This window comes from Ipomoea nil, unplaced genomic scaffold (genome assembly GCF_001879475.1).
Source record: "Ipomoea nil cultivar Tokyo-kokei standard unplaced genomic scaffold, Asagao_1.1 scaffold1074, whole genome shotgun sequence".
Classification (NCBI taxonomy): Eukaryota; Viridiplantae; Streptophyta; class Magnoliopsida; order Solanales; family Convolvulaceae; genus Ipomoea; species Ipomoea nil.
The window spans coordinates 3,349,892-3,370,578 of NW_017617502.1; the positions used below are offsets into that span (position 1 = coordinate 3,349,892).

The following is a 20,687-nucleotide window of genomic DNA, read 5'->3' on the forward strand; positions in this document are numbered from 1 at the left end:
TATTTAAATAGACAATTCTAAGTTTACAAATGCAAGATAATATAGTTAAGATTGATTATAATTGTCAATAAAATAATTGTATAGGTATGGTTGAAACCAAATACGCGACATAAGGGAGAGCAAATAAAAATTAGGGCATAAAATATTAAATATATACTAATATTGAAGAGCTAACTGTTGATTGTCAAACAAGGACATTGCGAGATAGTTTCCCACTTTAATTTGTTGTGTGATTTGAATACTCTTTTTGTCAATAAATTCTCCAAGTAGTTAATATGATTGGCTTAATTATTTTTAAAACAATTATTATTATTATTATTATTATTATTATTATTAAATATATGTATACCCTTAGGTCATTTCACATGTTAATCTAAACAGCTAATTTTTTCAAATATCTTTTTACCAACCTTTGATATAATTCGCTGGTCAAATTCGCTAATATAATCCGCTAACTGCTGATTTTCAAACAAAGACATTGCGAGGTAATTCTCACTTCAATTTGTTGTGTGATTTGAATACTCTCTTTGTCAACAAATCCCTCAAGTAGTTAATATGAATGACTTTATTAATTATATTTTTTAAAATTTTTCATGGTATTAATAAAATATTTGGTAAATAAATATATAGCATTATTTTGTATTATAACTTTGATATTTAATTAAAAAATATTGCACAAAAAAAGATAATAGACAATGTAATGAATATAATCAATTGATGAATTTGAATGTAAATGATTTTTTACATTGGAGAAATATAAAGATAATATAAATAATAACATTATTTCTCTTAATAATTAATTTATTGATAATGAATAATTTTTTTTAATAAAGACAGTGTAGGGACAATGTAGCGAATATAATCAATTGATGAATTTGAATTGTAAAGAATTTTTATATTGGAGAAAAATAAATACAATATAACTAATGAAATTATTTCTCTTATTTAATTTATTGATAATGAATAATTTTTTTTTTAATAAAGACATTGTAGACACATAATTCGAAATTAAAGAAATGCATATGTATTTTTTTTTTTTGCTGTAGCTACTAAATTATTATTTAATTTAATAAGAGCAAAAAAGATTACTAATTATGCCAACTTTGATTGTGATGACGTTCGAACCTAAGACCTTATTGAAATCAATGAGTAAGTTAACGGTGAACTAACAGAAATTAACAGAAAAAATAATATTTAACAGAAAAGTTAACGGAAAATTTCCTAAAGAAAAAATTAAAATCTGATCAATCTTAGTCATTCATTTGATTAAATAATTTGACCGCCATTTTTTCTACCCATTATAGGCCTAACTCTCTTGGGCTCTTATTAGTATATATAGTAGATATAGTATAGATATAGATTCGGAGAATTGTTAAGACTAAATGTAACCAAATTGAAAGTGAGAACCTAAATGCCCGAATGTGACAATAATCTTAATTATAATAAAGCCATATGGTCTTGTGAAAATTAAATGTTGATATTAATGGTTAAATGTTGATATTAACAACATTTAATTTTCACAAGACCATATGGTATATATATATATATATATATATATATATATATATATATATATATATATATATATATATATATATAATTTATTTATTTACTTATTAATTTATGTTATTAATATTATTAATTATTATTATTATTATTTTTCTTTATTATTATTATTATTATTATTATTATTATTATTATTATTATTATTAGTGTTAGTGTTAGTGTTATTATTGTAATATATATGTGAATATGAATATGAATTGCAACTATGTTGATATTAGGTTAAGTATTTTTTAATAAATAATAATATTATAATTTTGTCCAATATTCATTCCGTGCATCGCATGGATAGCATACTAGGAGTAGACATACTCAAGATCAAATATGTATACCGCTAGATGCGATTAATAATAGTAACTTTTTGTATCACACTATTTTTAATTATTAAATGAAATATTCTAAATACAATATCATAATTATGTTGTCATATACTTAATAAAAATGTAATTTTAAACAATTAAATTGTGGTTCATGTTTTCTTCTTCTGTACTTCAAATACCATTATTAAAAATATTTTTTACCTATTCTAACATTACGAACAAATTTTTAATATTTAATCCGTGCATTGCATGGGACAATACTAGTGAGATTAAAAGTTGAATCTAATAATCTCATCATCATATCGTGCTAAAGTCTAATGCCTAAAGAGATGATTGGCCGGTAAAGAAAAATGCTTATAAGGCTGTCATTATCCCAGCCAAACCCCTCTTTGCAATCCTATGTGGCAAGGCCATGTCACTGTTTTCATTTTTTTTTTTAATTGAAAGGGATTTGCAAATTTGTAAGATTAGCAAATTTGCAAATCCCTTAAAAAGCTGCCGCGGCAGCTTTTGTACTTTTTTTTTTAAATTTTATTTATTTATTTTTTTCTTTACTTTTTAATATTTTAATATAATTAATAATATTATTTTAATATGTTGAGCCCACATTTGAAGGTTGATTGAGTTTGCAGGGATGTAGTGTGAATAATAGATAATTTGTAAATAGAATGATGTAGAAGTAGGACCCATTTTTTTAGAGTGAGAGATATTTGCAGGGATAAGGACAGCCTAAACGGCCTATCAACATTCAATCACTCAATTCAATAATACGGTGGCCGGTGGGAGACTGGGAGGGGCCTTAGAATTATCACGAAAAGGAATCATTTGGCATATAATGTACGGGATATTCCATCACAATATCCTTTATTTTTTAGAAAGCTTTATTTTATTCAAGACAAAATGAAATGAATGATACTTCCTCCGTTCTATTTTATATGTCTAATTCGGTTAACGAGTTTTGACTGAAATTATTTTTAATTCAAATTTTAATAAGATTAAATTTAATATTAATATATCCATATAAGTTGCGTGAAACCATCTCACGGTCCTTGCCTGTGAGACGGGACGGATAAAGATCAAATGCAATATTTATATTAGAAAATGTAATACTAATAAAGAATAAAATATTTATTACTTATAATGACAAGTGTAATATTTTTAGAAAAAGTATACCAAATAATACTCTTACATTTTGATTAAAAGTATTACGTTTTTTCTCAAAAGTATTATATTATATTTCTTTATAAGTGACAAACACTTGCCAACATTACTTATAAGGGAAAATGTGATACTTAATGAAAATTAAAACTGTAATACTTTTACATCAGAATTTAAACGTATTACATTTTTTTTCAAAAGTATTATATTTTTTTCTTACTTTAGTATATAAAATTTATCCTTTCCACCGTCAAATAAGGGTTCCTCGATCCATTCACAAAGTTAAGGATCGAACCATTGACCTTGACCTTTGATTAATGATGGATTAGTCCATTCCACGCAACCACACCCTCCAGGTTAAAATTTATATATTTTGAAACTACAAGACCAAAAATTTAAATTTAAAATAATTAAAAATACTTAAAAAAATAAAAAAAAAGTATAATTTGATCAATAAATAATAAAATATGTAAAATGGGGGAGATATATATATATATTTTTTAAAGTCAACGAAGGTAGCTTTAACAGTAGATAGAAGTATCCACAAGCAACACACTCACTCACTCAACCTACCACCAATGCCCAATGGGGAACTAGTTTAACTTCTCAGTGATCGTTATAAAGAGTTCCTCTCTGAGTTCTTCAAGCAATCGAGCAGTTCGACCCAAAAGAGATAATAGCGAAGATCTGCCCATGACTTCTCTCCCTGCACGGCTCATCCTCCCCCTCTTACTGTTATTTGGGTCCTTTTGCTCCACCCTTACCCGCGGCGGAGAAGATGCGGAAGCTCTGAAGCTGCAGAAAGATCAGAGAGAGTTCGATTTGTTCAAGCTCGCTCTCCAGTGGCCTGGCACCGAGTGTAAGGGTACTTCCAAGTGCTGTTCCACCAATGGCTGTTGCCGGTAATTTCCGTAGATATTTAGAAATCAAGTGGAATGTTTGTTACTTTAGTATTAGATTGGTTAAAGATGACACCTTTTTTCATTTTCTTGCTTTTTAATTAAACATTATCACTGTCGTGCAGCCCCAATGCGATTATTGGATTCACAATTCGTAAGTCATATAGTTTTTTGTTCGTTATATATCTTAATTTTATGTTATGTAGGAGGTGTTATTGTATAAGGTTCATTGCTTTGCAGATGGACTCTGGGCAGATTACGAAGATGGGACTTGGCCGTCCTGCTGTGAAGGTTCCCAATTTGATGAAAATGTGGTATGTATGTGCAAATCGCAATCTTGTTTGGTGTTAGTGTATACTTGTGGTACTGTTTAGTTAGCAAAGCTAGTTGTTTTTGTATGGAATTTCATGGTCTGACTGCCTTTTTGACCTGGTTTGGATGGTGTATTTGTTGCGGAAAAAATAGCATAAATTGTCATTTTAAGTGGTTTTTGGTACAAATATATGTGGGGTCCACTTCTTATTTAGGTCGGGTAAGAGTTGATTCGGCTTCTTCGAAGTGAGACAAAGAAATCAATATATTGTACACTCAAAACGAATAATGGGTTAATTAGAAATTGAGTTTAGAAGTAGACCCATTCGAGTTGGAAAATGAAGGTGGAAAGGTTTGGAAGAACCTTTGTTCCACATTGGAAATGGGAAGTGGGTTCCCACTAGTGTGGGACAAAGGTGGACTTGGAAGAAGCCTCTGCTTTCCTTCCTCCAAAAACTGTGTTTTACTAGTGTTCTTGTTCGCCAAATTTCTTGTTTGATTGCTCAAACTTTAAATTGGAAGTTCGTTTTATCTTAGGAAACCTAGGCTACAACGCTCCTAGGACCTAAAGAGGTAGTAAATAAGGTTTTAAGTGTGAGTGTCACATAGACTCAAACTTGTAAACCCGTGACCTTTCGTTTTTGTGCTTGTTTTTTTGGAACCGTAATATTCCAACATTTGTTATTGTTTTGTTTTTACTTTAGTTCTCAAGCCTGATACTTACCTATGTATGTCTATTGCTGTTCATTGATGTAGATATCACCTTTGCTTGATGTCTTGAACAAGTATTGGCCATCTTATAGATGCGGTTCCTCCAAAACGTGCCATAAGACCAAAGGATTGTTTTGGGCTCATGAGGTGTTCTGTCTTTCTGAACATTAGATTGCTTACTAGATGGTCTGATTATATGTTAAATGAAACTGACTTATTCTCTTTGCCTTCCCCTTATGGTTGCCTTGGGGAACATCCACACAGTGGGGTAATCATCTTTCTCTTGTTTTTACTTTATCTTGTCTGAGATCAATTATGAGAATGTCATATGAGTTACTAGTGCATGCATAACCTTTATTAAAGAAAACTCTGGTGCTTTTGGAATTTTATTTGTTTAACTTTGCTTCTTTTCGAATTTTGCAGAAAAACATGGAACATGTTCCTATCCAATTATTAAAAATGAATATGAATACTTTGTGAATGCTCTGGATCTTTACTTCAAATACAATGTTACTGTGAGTCAACCTTCATCTTTTTTCTTTCCTCCTTTCAATTTTTGCAATGCATTTTTTGTTAGAAACAAGTATTGCTATTGAAGCCTGCACGGGCTTAGACAGTGTTTGGGAGAAGAGACTAAGATCGAAACTCAGTTGCAGTAGTGTGGGGATTATGCCCAAAGTGGGCATATCTCTTGTGCACATCGGCTTGAGTACCGTGATTTATATCCTCCAAAATGCTCTGTCAAGCCAGGGTGTGGAGGACCCTTGGGGTTGGGGATTCAACATTTTGGGAGAATAAGTATTGCTATTGAAGCCCGCATGGGCTTAGGCAATATTTGGGAGAAGAGACCAAGGATCGAAACTCAGCAGAAACAGTATGGGGATTATGCCCAAAGTGGGCAGATCTCTTGTGCACATCGGCTTGAGCTACTGTGATTTACATTCTCCCAAATGCTCTGTCAGACCGGGGTGTGGGGGGCCCTTGGGGTTGAGGATTCAACCTTATGGGAGAAGTATTGCTATTGAATGCTTGGCTGCCAACTTACTTATTCAACATATAATAACAGGAGGTTTTGATTGGAGCTGGGTATGTACCATCAAACTCTGAAAAGTACCCACTTGAAGGCATCATTTCAGCCATTCAAAATGCTTTCCATATGACTCCAGAAGTAACATGCTCTAGTGGTTCCCTGGAGGAACTTCGGCTGTGTTTTGATAAGAATTTTGAGGTTAGGCCCTTATACATATTCACCCTTCAATGAACTGCTGATTGTCTGAATTCTCAAACATTTTTGACACCTACATTTTCTGTAGAAACTCTATTTCAGTCAAGAGTCCACTTATTTTTTGTTCATTGGCTAGGATGACTTCACCATTCAACATTTTGATGTTTGTCCAAGAAACCAGTTTTATAGCCAATTAATCAGTTTGTCAAAATGGCCTACATATAGCATAATTCACAAATAAGGAGGAAAGGATGTCTTGGTTACTGTTTATTCCATTTAGATCAGGTTTCTATATCCTTAGATTTGCCTATTAAAGGGGGAATCTCTAATTCTGGTTTCTCTTGCAGCCCCGTGATTGTGAAACAGAATCTAACACTGAAAGTGGCATAAACTCTTTGAAAAGCTCGTCATGCCCTTCAAATGTCAGCTTACCAATATATGATAAATCACAATGTAAGTCTTCATTTCTATGTATTTATGAATTTTTAGGTACATCTGGTGGGGCACTGCACAAAACTTTCCATATTATAAGTCATTATGCTGCATAGGAAATTGGGATTATATTTAATCCCAATTTTTGGCACATGGATCCAGGAGTCTCCTAGAGCCCTATGCCGCACAGGAAATTGGGATTATATTTAATCCCAATTTTTGGCACATGGGTCTAGGAGACATCAGACATATATATATATATATATGCATATATATGTCTCCTAGCTTAGACCTTGGCGGCACATATACTTCCTGCATATATTTCCAGCCGCTTAGGCGGCGCCTAGGCGGTCTAAGTGCTAGGCACCCCTCGGCTGTTCGAGGAGTGCCTACTGCCTTTTGCAACATTGGGTGGTGATAAGATGATGAGGTTCATGTTGAGCATATAATGTATAATAATAAATGTGCAGTTTAGCTATCAGTTTAGGCTTTTAATTGAAATGGAACACACCATTCAATTAAGTATCCGAGCCAACCCCATGTACAAAGTCATTGATTGGCTCACGCACAAATGTGTAGTCCAACTATTAGTTTAGACTTTTAGTCGAGACAGAACGCATCATTCAAGTGGCTAGGTGTACTACCCAGCTTTGCACCAAACACCCCAAACCCCTTTCCTCTCTTTTAATGACGGAGTCATGTTAGTTGTGTATTGCTTTGAGAATGACTGCTTTCAAAAACTAGTTAGCTTATTAGTTACCAGCTTTTCAGTTTTCATCTTTCAACTAGCTTTTCAGTTAGGCGTGCCAAAGAGAGCTTTACTGTGTTGCTTTGAATCTCATGTTTTCTTCCATTATCTTGGGTTCCAGGGCTTGAAAGCAATGAAGCTGTCATTTCTCAGTCCAGTGAACAGCCTATATTGATAGAGAGAGTCAGGGAGGCCTAATTTCAGTGTCTTCCCATTCTTGTATTGCAATTGTATGAGTTGCTCTTTGATCTGGATACATCAAATGATCATTGGAATGTGAACTCTTGTAAAAATGTCCTAAAATAATTATTAGGATCAAGGGTTCATGCAAAGTATTCTGCAGCCCCAATTCACAAAACTTGTATCATTATGTGTCATGCAAATAATTGTATTGTTGGAAACTTAATAAGTAATTAATGTTTGAGATGTACTGTCATAAAAGTTTAAATAATATTTGAGGTGTTGTGGTGTTATAAATATTGTTTTAAATTTAGTAAGAATTTATTTATTTAGAAAATAAAGAGCTGAAGATCCCAATTAAGCCAAAAACAAGCTAGGTTACATTTTGGATGGGAGCTAATTAATGAAAGGTCACTTGATTATAACGAAATTACTGATTTGGTCATTGACTAATTTTTTTTTAACAAATTAAGTCCCTCAACTTTAAAAATCTTAACCAATTTGATCATTCGTTAGCATACACATTGTGCTTATCGTCTTTTTGCTTCCTTGACCGTAGCTTGAGCCTTTGTACTACTTCAGATTTTGAATCTTTAAAAAATATTTACAAGGAAATTTGAACCTAAGCATTTCAACAAATCCAAGGTTTTCTACCATCCCGCCATTACTATTAGTTAACCATTATTTAAACAATGATTATCAACATATTTTCTCTGAGAATGCTTGTAGAACCAAAATTAATTTGGAAAATTAATTTTGTGCTTCCATAATTCACAAACATATAGTAGATCTTATACTTAGCTTGTTATTGGCTTGACTCTTTGCACTATGATGCTTATACTAAAATGAATGAAAAATACATTTAACTCATCAAAACTTAATTACAAAAATATTCCTATCAAAGCTTGGTTGGGCATTCACGCTGCATGCAAGTTAGGAGAAGTCCCCCCTCCAACTTAGCATAATTTAGAGTTGGTTCGTTTGGGTTGGCACTCAAGGGCTCGTAGGCTGCCTGCCTCGCCCACTGAGGGACAACCAAATATGGAGTTGGTTCGTTTGGGTTGGCACTTAGAGGCTCGTAGGTAGTCTACCTCGTCCTCTGAGGGACTTAGCAGAATTTGAAGTTAGTTCATTTGGTTTGGCACTTAAAGGCTCGTAGGTAGTCTGCCTCGCCCATTGAGGGACTTAGTAGCAGAATTTGGAGTTGGTTCATATAATCATATGGTTTGGCGCTCGGGGGCATGTAGGTAGTCAGCCTCGGTCGGAGAAGCACTTCAGATGTTTATAAGGATTCTCTAAACTCTTGGAGTTTGGGTAGACAATCTGGATTCCACTATAATGTTTCTTTTAAGTTGTTTTAAGGATTGGAATCAACATAATATAAGAGATTTTTGTGGCAAATAATGACATTTGTGCCGGTTTCTACCTGCAACAGAATGTTCTATTGACACATTTGACAGTAGAAGCTCTAAATAGAAGTACTCCATAGCAAACAAAGAATAAGATCAAGTAAATGGTAAAATAATGGAAAAAATTTGACTAAAGGAAACACTTTGAATTGACTTACGAACCTGAATAAAAGTTGCAGGGTTAGACGAAATATCCTGAAACCGGGTGATGCAATCTGTAACCTGCAGATACAAAGACATCTTAACTTTTTCACTTAACATTAGGTGGTTGATTGGCTGTTGTATTATCATGTTCTTGAAGTAGTTTTCCAATTAGATTTTAACTGTTATTAACATTGAAGAAGACTGAGGGAGTTTTTCGCAGCTTACTGCCTCCCAGTCATGAACGTGAATGGGGTCGTGATCAGGATCCAGACCCTGTCACGACCTCCTTCACGATCGTGATGAGTTCATGACTGGGAATCAGACCCGGTCACGACCTTTCCCACGTTCATGAGGAGGGTCCCGAAAGACTTCCAACTTTTTTTTTTATGCACAAATTCCCTTATGGTGCTCCACTCAAGTATGTTCCTGCACAAGGTTAGCTCAAGTACAAAACTAAAAAAATAACAAAACAAATGTAAAATCTAAAGAAAACGCATTTATTTATTTATTTATTTTCTTGGGTTGCCTCCCAAGAAGCGTCACGTTTTACGTCCTTGGCTATACGCAACTTTCCCTCATGTGTTGAAGCACACAAGGGTTGGGACCTTGCCATGCGTCCCATCTACTTTGGCTTTGAGATATGCCCCTTGATGCTGGGCATTCTCAAATTCACCATCAAGAACTGAATGCACCATTTCTTTCTAAATTAAAAGAGGGATCACATAAAGAATGAAGCTCACTCCCTCATGCACTCTCTTTCTCATCTCTTTTTCTCCTCCACCCTCATTATTTTTATCACTCAAATCACTTACAATAACAACCAAATTATTTTCAATTTTTTCTTTACCATCTACTTCTCCATTCTCCCTCTTTTATTTCTCACTCTTATTTTCAGCTCCTTCACCTTTCCCAATCTCATCTACATCATCTCCAACCATTCCACCCTCAACCTCCTTGACTATATCAACATTGTTGCCAAGAGTGACAACTTCACAAACTTTTATAGCACCCTTATCAACACACTCAACAAGCTCCTCATCCCCCCAATCAAAATCTTCATAATCATAGAATTCATCATAAGAATAAAAAGAGATATTATGACAATCACCAAAAGACCCCATAGAATCATTATCAGTTTATCACAAGTATCCAAGGAATCATCCTCTTAAACATCAAGATAATTATTAGCAAAAGCATCAAGAGATCATTACAAGAGTCAAGGGAGTCATCCTCATAAGAATCACAAGTATTATCAACACAAAATTTAGCACATGTATTTTCAATTGTAGTAACACAAGTAGGATCGAGAGTTTTACCATATGTTGAATCAATGGTGTCACCATTTGGCTTCTCATCTTCCCATAGTACCTCAATCTTCTCATTACTCTCATTTTCCTCAGTCACCCCTTATTGATTTTCCAACTCATGAGTTGGGATCTCTTGAAGCATGGGGGTGTCATCTAGCATGGGATCATTCTTGACCCTTTTTGATTCTAGGAGTGTTTTACCACTCCTTGAAGTGATAGTTTGGGTCTCAAATTGGATTCTTCTCGTGATTTCTCCCATCATCAATGCCAAGTTGTTTTCCATATTCTTCAAGGGTTGCAAGGTTTCATTTCGGTAGGTCGTGAATTTTTCTTCAATTTCTTTCATGATTGCAGCATTGAGATTGGCCGTTTCTTCCATGGCCTCATGTATAAACTCTTGCAACCTTCTTTCTAGGCATTCATATTCACCATTCACCAACCAAGTAGGGTAGTGGGTGAGTAACATGGGGTGATTCCTTCCAATTTGAATAATTGTGTGGCTCATAGGATTTTCTTTCATCAAAGTGCCATGGGGTGGGTGAGTGGGGTGTATTTTTGGGTGGATAAGTATGTTGGGATGTGTATGAATATGTAGCACGAACTTTTTCCAATTGGTATGGCGGTGGAGGTGGATAGTTATGTGGGAGTGGTGGGTAAGTATGTGTAAAGGGAGAGTAATGAGGGTGTTGTTCATAAGTGTGAGATAGAAGATGTCTCCATGATTCTCCTCTATGGGGTTGTTACCCATAAGGAGGTACATTCTCATTCTTTGATGAGCTTATTGGATATATTTTACAAGAAAAAAAAAATATTCCCGCACAAAGCTTCACCAAACCAGAACTTTGCAACTACAAGTAGTTGCTTGTGAGCAAATATATATGATATACAATGTGTGTGTGCTCACTTCCCAAGTCAACAACAAGTATCAAATATGTACAAAAATAAGAGAATAACAAAAGTAAATGCACAACAAAGATATCTTGTCAAAACACTTCCTTTGAAAGCAAGTAAAGGCACTTTATTTAACACTGTTTGCTATCGCCAGAAACAACGCCATTTTGACGGGATGTAGTTTAGTGTTGTGGAAAAGTGTAAACGAGGATGGAATCCCCGAGTTTCAATCTCACAAGGATGACAACTTGGAGTAAGCTAAGTGCAATGCTTTCAAGGGGAGTGTGTCAACAAGAGACAACTAGGTGGAGAGTACAACATTTGCAAGAATGTAAATGAAAAAATCAAAACAAGGAAGTAAAACAACAACATGAAAAGTAAAGCAGGGAGTTGGATTAAATCACTAGATCTTATACATGCATTTAGCTATAGTGGACTTGATGTAATTCAAATCATGGCTAACTTTTGGGAGCCGTTATGCATATACTAAGCCATTCCATGCTTAGACTCTTAGACCACACCTAAATGTGACTAAGGCATTTCAACAAACACCTTGCTTACGCCTTCTCCTGGGCCTTGCCCTCTCGGATCGAAGGACGAGGAATGCAAATATGTAAGACTCCGTGGAATTGCAATCTCTTGCCAATTCCACTCTCTCAAACTCCTCACTCATCTCTGCCGGTAATGAAGAAAGGATCCACATATAACATCATTCACAACAAAAGCATTCAAAGACATAATTACAATCATCTCATCTCATCAACATTGAAAGATCAATGCATAATCACTAAGGTTCATCGAATCCAACTCCTAGGTATTCTAGCTACAAATCATCATCATGAATTGAAACACAATTGTAGGAAATCAAGTCTAGCAATTATAGAAGATGAAATGGAGAAATCAAGATATGAAATTAAAGATGAAGAAGAATGATTACCAAACTTGAATCCACAATTGCAATATTCAATTACACGATGTTGGAGAGGAGATCTTCTACAATCAAGGAGAGTTGTCAAGTCTCATTTAAATCCATAAATATGGCTTCAGTGCTCCAGTCACGAGTGGCCCATGATAGTGGAGATTTCCGTGACACTTTCTGGTTCCCTGTCACGAGTTGATCCACGATTGTGACCGGGACATAGTCTGAATCTTCCTTTTTGGTCTTCATAAAAGTTGTAGCCCTTTAAGTTTCCGTTCCAATGTCACTTGAATCACCTCATTTGGACACCCCTAATTCAAGATATGCTCAAAATACCAAACTGTCCTGGAATACCCTGAAAATGATAATGTTTTCCTATATTCTACAAATGCAATTTCAATTAGTCCTTGTTCCTATCTTTTATCAAAATAAGCTATTCTAAACATGTAATAGGTGTTGCAAAAATAGCATTAAAATGGCATTTTAAGTAGCTATTTTGTGGTACAATTGTCAGTGGGGTCCACTTCCGATTTGGGTCGGGTCAAAGTGGATTCGGGTTCTTTGTAGTGAGACGAAGGGATTGATATATTGTACGCTCAAAACGGATAATGGGTGAATGAGATATTGATTCTCAAAGTAGGCCCATTTGAGTTGGAAAATGAAGGGGAAAAGTGAGCTTTGTCCCATATTGGTTTGGAAAGAGGATTTGCCCCCCTTATATACAAGGGCTCTTTTGAAGCTTGTAGAAATGTATAGCATAGAGGCTCTCTCGCGCAGGGGGGGGGGGGGGGGGCAAATCAAGATTCAACTAGACGAGATTGAAAAAGGCTTGATTCAAGCCCGAGCTCGTGTGTGCCTGCACCTGCGGGCACGAATGTCGTCCGAAAATTGGCTGGCCTTGCGGGCAAGTTATGCCAACTTTCGGTATCCTTTTCCAACACTAGTAGTCACTTGGGTTCGGCCAAAACCGAGATGAGCTCGGTCCAGGCCGAACCAAAACTTGTTTCGGCCAGTGAGGCCGAAACTGAACTAAAGTTTCGGCCTCTTAGGCCGATACTTGTTTCGGCCAGTGAGGCCGAAACTGAGCAGCAGTGTTTCGGCCTCGGGCCGAAACTTAGCCAGTCTGGGTTCGGCCTTGGGGCTGAACCACGGGTGAATGCCAACAGACAGAAGTGGGATTAAATTCTTAGATGTAATTTTTGAATTTAAACCCCAGGTAATGGCTTGCTGTTTCAGGAGTTTCAAAATTGGTTTTAACACCAAATTAAATGCCATGATGAATGCTATTCATTTTTTGATCCCTATATAAGAAGGGGTAGAGGGAGCAATTTTTCAAAGCACAAAGTAGCAGAACACACAACACGAAATTAAGTTTTTCAGCTTCAAAACACTTCCGCTTCTACTCCTTTCTTAAGTCTAACTATGTTCAAGGCTTTGCTCCGTTCGCCGGGTTTGTTCGTTTGGGTGCTCGAACGTCGAACCGTAGCGTGTTTTATCCTGGGAAACCTAGGCCACGGCGCTCCTAGTACTTTTGGGAGGTGGCAAATAAGGTTTTAAGGAAAGAGTGGTCTCTTGACTCACGCTAAAAACCCTTACCCAATCACGAGCCATCTTTCCTTCTTTCGGTTTTGGATTATGCTTCTAAGCAAAAATCCCCCTCTTCTTTTTTAGTTTGGTTGGAATTATATTCTGTGGATTATAAATTCCATTTGGTTGATATGTATATATCTTTTCTGTAGATATTCATGCATATAACCATGGTGGTCTGATATATATATATATATATATATATATATATATATATATATATATATATATATATATATATATATATATATATATATATATATATATATATATATATATATATATATATATATATATATATATATATATATTTCGGATATATATATCGAATAATATTTTATATACTTCGTGTGTGTATATATAAATATTATTTTACGATATTAAATCGATTATTGGTTCATTATCACCAACAATCTTAAAACCTTATTTTTTTTTTGATAATGAACAAATCGATGGATTCCAAAAGTGTTGGATCCGTGAATGTTGCCGGAGGTGCACATTCAAATGGTCAGAACGGCAACGATGTTGCACATTCTGTGATGCCGGTTGACGGCGGCAACGTTGGAAATTATATTTCCATGGGAGTTGCAAAAGCACACGATGGTGCTCCGGAGAACTTTGGTTCACGATCCGGTAGACCTATTGCTAATGGCACACAATTGGTACCTATTGTGTTGCCTAACGGATCGGCTAAAAGCCACGAAGGATCCTATGATGGTGTAATGACTACATGGTCGGAGGACTATGGTAGTGTTACCAATGATTTCAACCGTAATCGAAGGAAACTCAAGCGGAAGCTTAGCTTTCAAGAAGATTACGAGAAGAAGGAGAAATGCCACTATGAAGCGAATCGTCATCCTGGTGAAAAGGTTGAGGACAACTTCGCTATGTTTAAAACATGTGGATGGTTGGACGAGTGAGGTCACAACCGAGGTACCCCCGATGTGCGTAATGGACCACCCTTCATGGAGTGGACGGTTGGAAAATGGAACAAGGCACACGGGTTGAAGGATTACTACGAGATAAAAATAATAGAAATTAGTTTCCAATGTATTTTCCTATTTATTTTTTTTTGAATAAATGTTGTAGTATCCTTATAATATTTTTATTTGAATAAAAATATAATTGTTCCATTGAGTTGAATCTTAGTACATACGAATTATTTGCTAGAATAATGTCAAACGTATGAAATGATTCAATCTGGGTGCGTAGTGCATCACGGGACATTATGTGGAAAATGCTAAAATGGCTTAACGGCCATAACAAAATGTAACAAGCGTGTTACATGTTGAAATCCCGTAACGAACTTCGGTTCAGGTTCATGTAGAACGATACAGATTTCAAGCATCAATTTGTCAAAAAAAATGGAATAACTATATAATCGTGAGCGTCACAGCTCAAGTGTTGAATATTTTATATAATATTCTAAGAACGATTATATGAGTTTGATTCAACTAGTCGGAATTTTGGTTGATTTGATAATGTTAATTATGTTAAAATTAACTTGATCAAAAATCCAAATTATACTAGTATGAAATATAATTTGAGACAAATTGTTGGGACGTTAAAATTAAGCTTGAGCTTAACGAAAAATGCTAATTAAATTTAGCATTGTTGAAGTGCTAATTGGAGTGCTTAACAGTAGACCTGGCAATTATCGACACGACCCGTTAACACGACACGAAACCGGACACGAAAATAACGGGTTAGTGTTTAGTCTTAACATGTCCCGGGTTGTTAACGGGTTGACCCGTTATAGACCCGTTATGATTCGTGTCTTAACGGGTCAACCCGTTGAACCCGCTAAGAACCCGTTTAACCCGTTAATGTTATCGTGTTAACCCGTTTATACGAACCCATTTACACGAACCTGTTTATAACCCGCTAAGAACCATTCTTATAATGTTATTTTACTTATTAAGAATTAATATAAAAGGAAATTAAAAATTAAAACCCTAAAAGACTTAGAATTTGAAAAGTTCTGATGCTCTATTTTTATTTAGTTATTTTTATTCTATAAAAAATTTATTCACGTGAGGGATTTAGATGCTTTCACAATTCAGATTTTAGTCTTTAGGCTTTAATTTTTAAAGAATGCGTGAAGGTTGAAGCTTAAATTGTCAAACCATTACTCCAGAGTCCAGATCACCAAATACTTCTTGAAGGTTGAAGCTTAACAAATAATCTAATACTTTGATCGTCACTTACGGTAAGTTCATAATACTTGTGATCTTTTATGTTTAATTTCTTTGTGTATAATATTATAAAGTTGCCATCTGCATTTGCAAAATGTATTGTATATATTATATGTATGCGAACTATATTGTATATATTATTATGTCTGCATTTGCGAACTGTAATATATTTAGTACAAATAATATCATAACATTAATATGTAATAAATCTGCCTGCTACTGTGTATAAATGTATATTATATATTATAGATTTAAATATTGGGAGTTTTAGAATTTTACCAACTGCTACCGTATATAATTTATATTATATATTATAGATTTACATGTTTAGAGTTTTAGAATTTTACATGCTTTCTGCTACTGTTTATAAATTTATACTATATTTCACAGGTTAGGACAAATGGAAATTGGAGATACTACTAATATGAATGTTGAAATTGAAGATCGAGATGATTGTGTAGAAGTTGAAGAAGTTGGAGAAGAACAAAAAGATCCACAAAAGTCATTGAAACGCAAAAGGAAGTTGAGATCACAGAACCGATTTGAACGAGATTACAGAAGATATCATGAATATGATTGTGGAAGAATTTATTACATCAGGATGAATTATTGATGTTCAACAATATGTAATTTAAATTTTATTGTGTTTAATTTTGTTTTAAAATATTATTATGGACTTCTTTAATTGTGATTTTTGGATGTTATTTCATCATTTTATGAAAGTTATGAGTTGAATATTTTGTTAGTTTGTTTGATGTATTGAATTGTAGGTTCTATTTTTTTTAAATATATATATATATATATTGAATAATTGAATATGTTTAGTGAGTTTAAACGGGTTTCGTGTCAAATCGTGTTGACACGACTCGAAACCTATTAACAGAACGTGTCTATCGTGTCAACCCGTTTAACCCGTTTACAAATCGTGTTCGTGTTCGTGTTCAGAATTTTAACCCGTTAACCTTAACGTGTCGTGTCCGTGTTTAGTCTTATCGTGTTCGTGTCGTTATCGTGTTGACCCGTTAACGAACCCGTATACACGAATTGCCAGGTCTACTTAACAGCACTGGACATCCTAAAATGTCGAATTAGCACTATGCAAAAGGCTAATTAAATTTAGCATTGTAAAAGTGCTATGTGATTAGCACGAAAGGAGGTTTGGTTAATTGTGTAATTAACTAATAATCCTAGTGCCAAGTAGCACTGGAATTATAAATTAAGCAACTATGTGTTGCTGTGAGTTTATAATTTAAAGCAATAGAGATTGCTTTGGAATTGGTGCGTTAGTTGGGATCAATGATTCATGCTATGTATAGCATGTTTCGTGCTTCATTACTAAGCACTGATTCGTGCTTCAATTTCGGAAGCACTGATTCAGGTTTGTGGCCTTTCGGTCAAAACCGAATGGATTTGTAAAGGCTAATCTGTTAGCTTCAACGAAATGTGTTAACATGTAACACATGTTTATTCGTTATAAGAATAAAAGAGAATAACCAAATTAATCGTGGATAAATGCGGTTACGAACGATCATTGTAGTGAATATGGAACACCTATTGGTGAATCGGCGCAAGCGTTAGTATTGTACTCGAGAGTACGGTACGGTATTCACCTCAATCGAACGTTGTTGCCGAACATAAATATCAAGACGTTGATAAGTTCGGGTCTACCTCAAAGTATGTGGGGTGAGACAATACTTTGGACAAGTAAATACCTTTTAAATAAGGTTACCCACATGAAATTCTTACGAATTGTGGGTACGTAGGAAATTTTCCTACTAATGCCTGAAATGTGGGGGTGTCTTGTCAAATGTGTGTATTGGTTCTTAGTACACGAGTCCTATAGTTCGGATGTACGTAAGAACACAATAAATGGAATCAAGAAATTCATCGTTCTTTGAAGATGTATTTTTGTGAAGGTTCAATAAGGGACCTAGCACATTGAAATGAACTTTCGACGTAGCTATGGTTGAAGGGTATGAAAGAGAACCCGAGCTCAAAGCTAGACGTAGCAAGAGAGCTAGGATCGAATAATCATTTGGTCCAGATTTTCTGACGTACATGCTAGAATGTGACGCGCATATTCTAACTTGTTTACTAGAAAATAAATTGAATTTTCTGACATGGTTGTTAGAAAACGAACCTCGAACGTATGTAGAAGTGGTGACTTCTACAGATGGACCAACCCAAGAGAGGCTATCGAGAGTGAAGTAGATTCTATCTTAAAGAATCATACTTGGAATTGGTTGTTCTTCCTTCGGGTTGTAAAACCTCTAGATCCTAAACGGATCATCAGTCGGAAGATAAAACCGGTTGGTTATTTTGGAGTAAAATGGCCGGGCTTGTAATTGTAGATTACATGCAACGCGAGTGCCACGGTTACTTCGATATAAATATTCTCTTGTGATGAGAATGAAATCCATTAGGATGATACTTGCCAATAGCCGTTTGGCGAGACTTGGAAGTTTATCGAAATGGATGTATCGCTTTCTTAATAGACATGGAACAACCCGAGGGTTTTGTGGTTCCGCGCTATGGAAAGAAAGTGTGTAATTGGTGAGATCATTGTTTGGTTTGAAACAATTGCCTAGTATTTGGCATGTAGGTTTTGATCATACAATGATGTGTCACGAGTTTAGTATAAATGAAAGTGAAAAATGTGTCTATGTAATGGATACAATAGACGGTGATATCACTATTTGTTTATACACGATAAACTCATCGTGGGTAGTAACGATCGGTTGATCAAATCTACCCGGAACATGTTAAATTTGAGATTTGACATGAGATGTGTGGGTTTGGCAAATTTAATCTTCGGGATTAAAATTGTGAGAAGACCGTATGGTCTCGTGTTAAGCCAATCTCATTGTGTTGATTAAATCCTTGCAAAGGATGTTAATCAAGTGGCTCGGACACCGTTAGATACTAACGTACAACTAGCCAATAATCACGAAGATTGTACATCTCACGGAGAATACATTCAGATTACTTGGTAGTTTAACTGTATCTAATGGGTTGTACTAGGCTGGATATTGCCTTAGCGGTTAACGAACTCGGTAGAAATACGAGTAACCCTAGTGTTGCGCACGAGAAGGCAATAGCATGAGTTATGAGATACTTAAGGTATGCTCGTACTCTAGACTGCACTACGTGGGATATCTAGCTGTACTTGGAAAGTATAGAACGGATATCAAAGGATGCTAAGTCCATTAAAGGCTGCGTCTTTACGTAGGCCATCTGCAGTTGGTTGTATGGAAATTCTCGAAACAATTTGTGATAGCTAAGATCCATGACGGGATCAAAGCTGAGAGCCTTAGACTCGTGTCGCGAGCGAGTAGGCCGAATGACTATGCCATTATTTCGAGAATGTTCTTAGTGGTGAACTCGTACCTCCAATTTGTGTGCATTGCGATAGTCAAGACAAAATTGGTTAAGTACAGAGTTAGATGTGGAATGGTAAGTCTAGACTTATAAGTCGTAGATATAATACCATTAAACAATTTCTCACAACAGGGGTTATCTCTATTGACTACGTGATGTCAAAAGATAACGTAGCGGCCGCTAACTCGCTAACCCGAGGGTAAGCAAATGGTTGTGGAGAAGTTGGAACGAGGAATGGGTCTAAAGCCCTTGGACTAAAAGTTCTATATTGGATACCCAACCTAGCTGGCACCTAGGTTCAATGGGACAACTAAATTATGAAACGGAGCGTGTCACTGTGGGGGTCTCGGACTCCCTACCACTCCTCGTTAGAAACAGTGACTCCCGCACGAGGCTAGCACGTTGATGCTTTAATGATTCTTGAGTATACGGGATACTCGAGAAAGAATCACCTATGTAAGAGAGAAGTGAGGGTCGCTTCAAAGGAGAATTGTTGGGCACAGTTCTTTAGAAACTCTCGCAGAACCAGGAACGGTGACCCATGACCAAAATGGGCACACTCATGAGAACAGTGCATGGTTGGGAGGTTCCTGTGTGAGATATGTCATCGTCTACACAAACGGCAGTCGGTTCAAAGACATCGCGTTCTACCGTACAGCCAGTAGAGTAAACACATCTTCACAAGGGAAGGTTCAAAGGGTATAGTGACTCCCTACCTATCCTATGCAGAGATCGACCTTTTGAACACAGTTGTTTCCGATTTCAAAATACCGCGAAAATCAATTTTCATTCATTTGGGGGATTGTTGGAAAAATAGCATTAAAATGGCATTTTAAGTGGCTATTTTGTGGTATAATTATCAGTGGGGTCTACTTCTGATTTAGGTCGGGTCAAAGTGGATTTGGGTTCTTCGTAGTGAGACGAAGAGATTGATATATTGTACGCTCAAGACGGATAATGGGTGAATGAGATATTGATTCTCAAAGTAGACCCATTTGAGTTGGAAAATGAAGGAGAAAAGTGAGCTTTGTCCCACATTGGTTTGTAAAGAGGATTTTCCCCCCTTATATACAAGAGCTCTTTTGAAGCTTGTAGAATTGTATAGCATAGAGGCTCTCTCGCGCAGGGGGGGGGGGTGCAAATCAAATTCCAACTAGACGAGATTGAAAAAGGCTTGATTCAAGCCCGAACTCGTGTGCGCTGGCACTTGCGGGCACGAATGTCGTCCGGAAATGGCTAAGTTATGCCAACTTTCGGTATCCTTTTCCAACACTAGTAGTCACTTGGGTTCGGCCAAGACCGAGATGAG

At 35.7% G+C, this 20,687-nt stretch overlaps 1 protein-coding gene and 1 long non-coding RNA gene across 3 annotated transcripts; both read left to right on the forward strand.

Annotated features, from left to right (window-relative positions):
- Positions 1-74: 74 nt before the first annotated feature.
- Positions 75-15,554, forward strand: LOC109182895. Its single transcript, XR_002054462.1, has 3 exons — positions 75-89; positions 2,561-2,562; positions 15,448-15,554. It is a non-coding gene; the product is annotated as an uncharacterized LOC109182895 (long non-coding RNA).
- LOC109182893 (ribonuclease 2-like) lies at positions 3,564-7,841 on the forward strand. 2 transcript variants are annotated; one of them, XM_019333130.1, is made up of 9 exons: positions 3,564-3,943; positions 4,066-4,094; positions 4,181-4,254; positions 5,009-5,110; positions 5,228-5,231; positions 5,387-5,478; positions 6,030-6,191; positions 6,536-6,641; positions 7,490-7,841. In XM_019333130.1, exons 1-9 carry the CDS (start codon positions 3,735-3,737, stop codon positions 7,564-7,566), a joined length of 855 nt encoding a protein of 284 aa, XP_019188675.1. In that variant the 5' UTR covers positions 3,564-3,734; the 3' UTR covers positions 7,567-7,841. The 2 variants fall into 2 exon arrangements, with proteins under 2 accessions (XP_019188675.1, XP_019188674.1); XM_019333129.1 differs by lacking the exon at positions 7,490-7,841 and adding an exon at positions 7,037-7,084 and having other exon boundaries at positions 6,536-6,691.
- Positions 15,555-20,687: the final 5,133 nt, after the last annotated feature.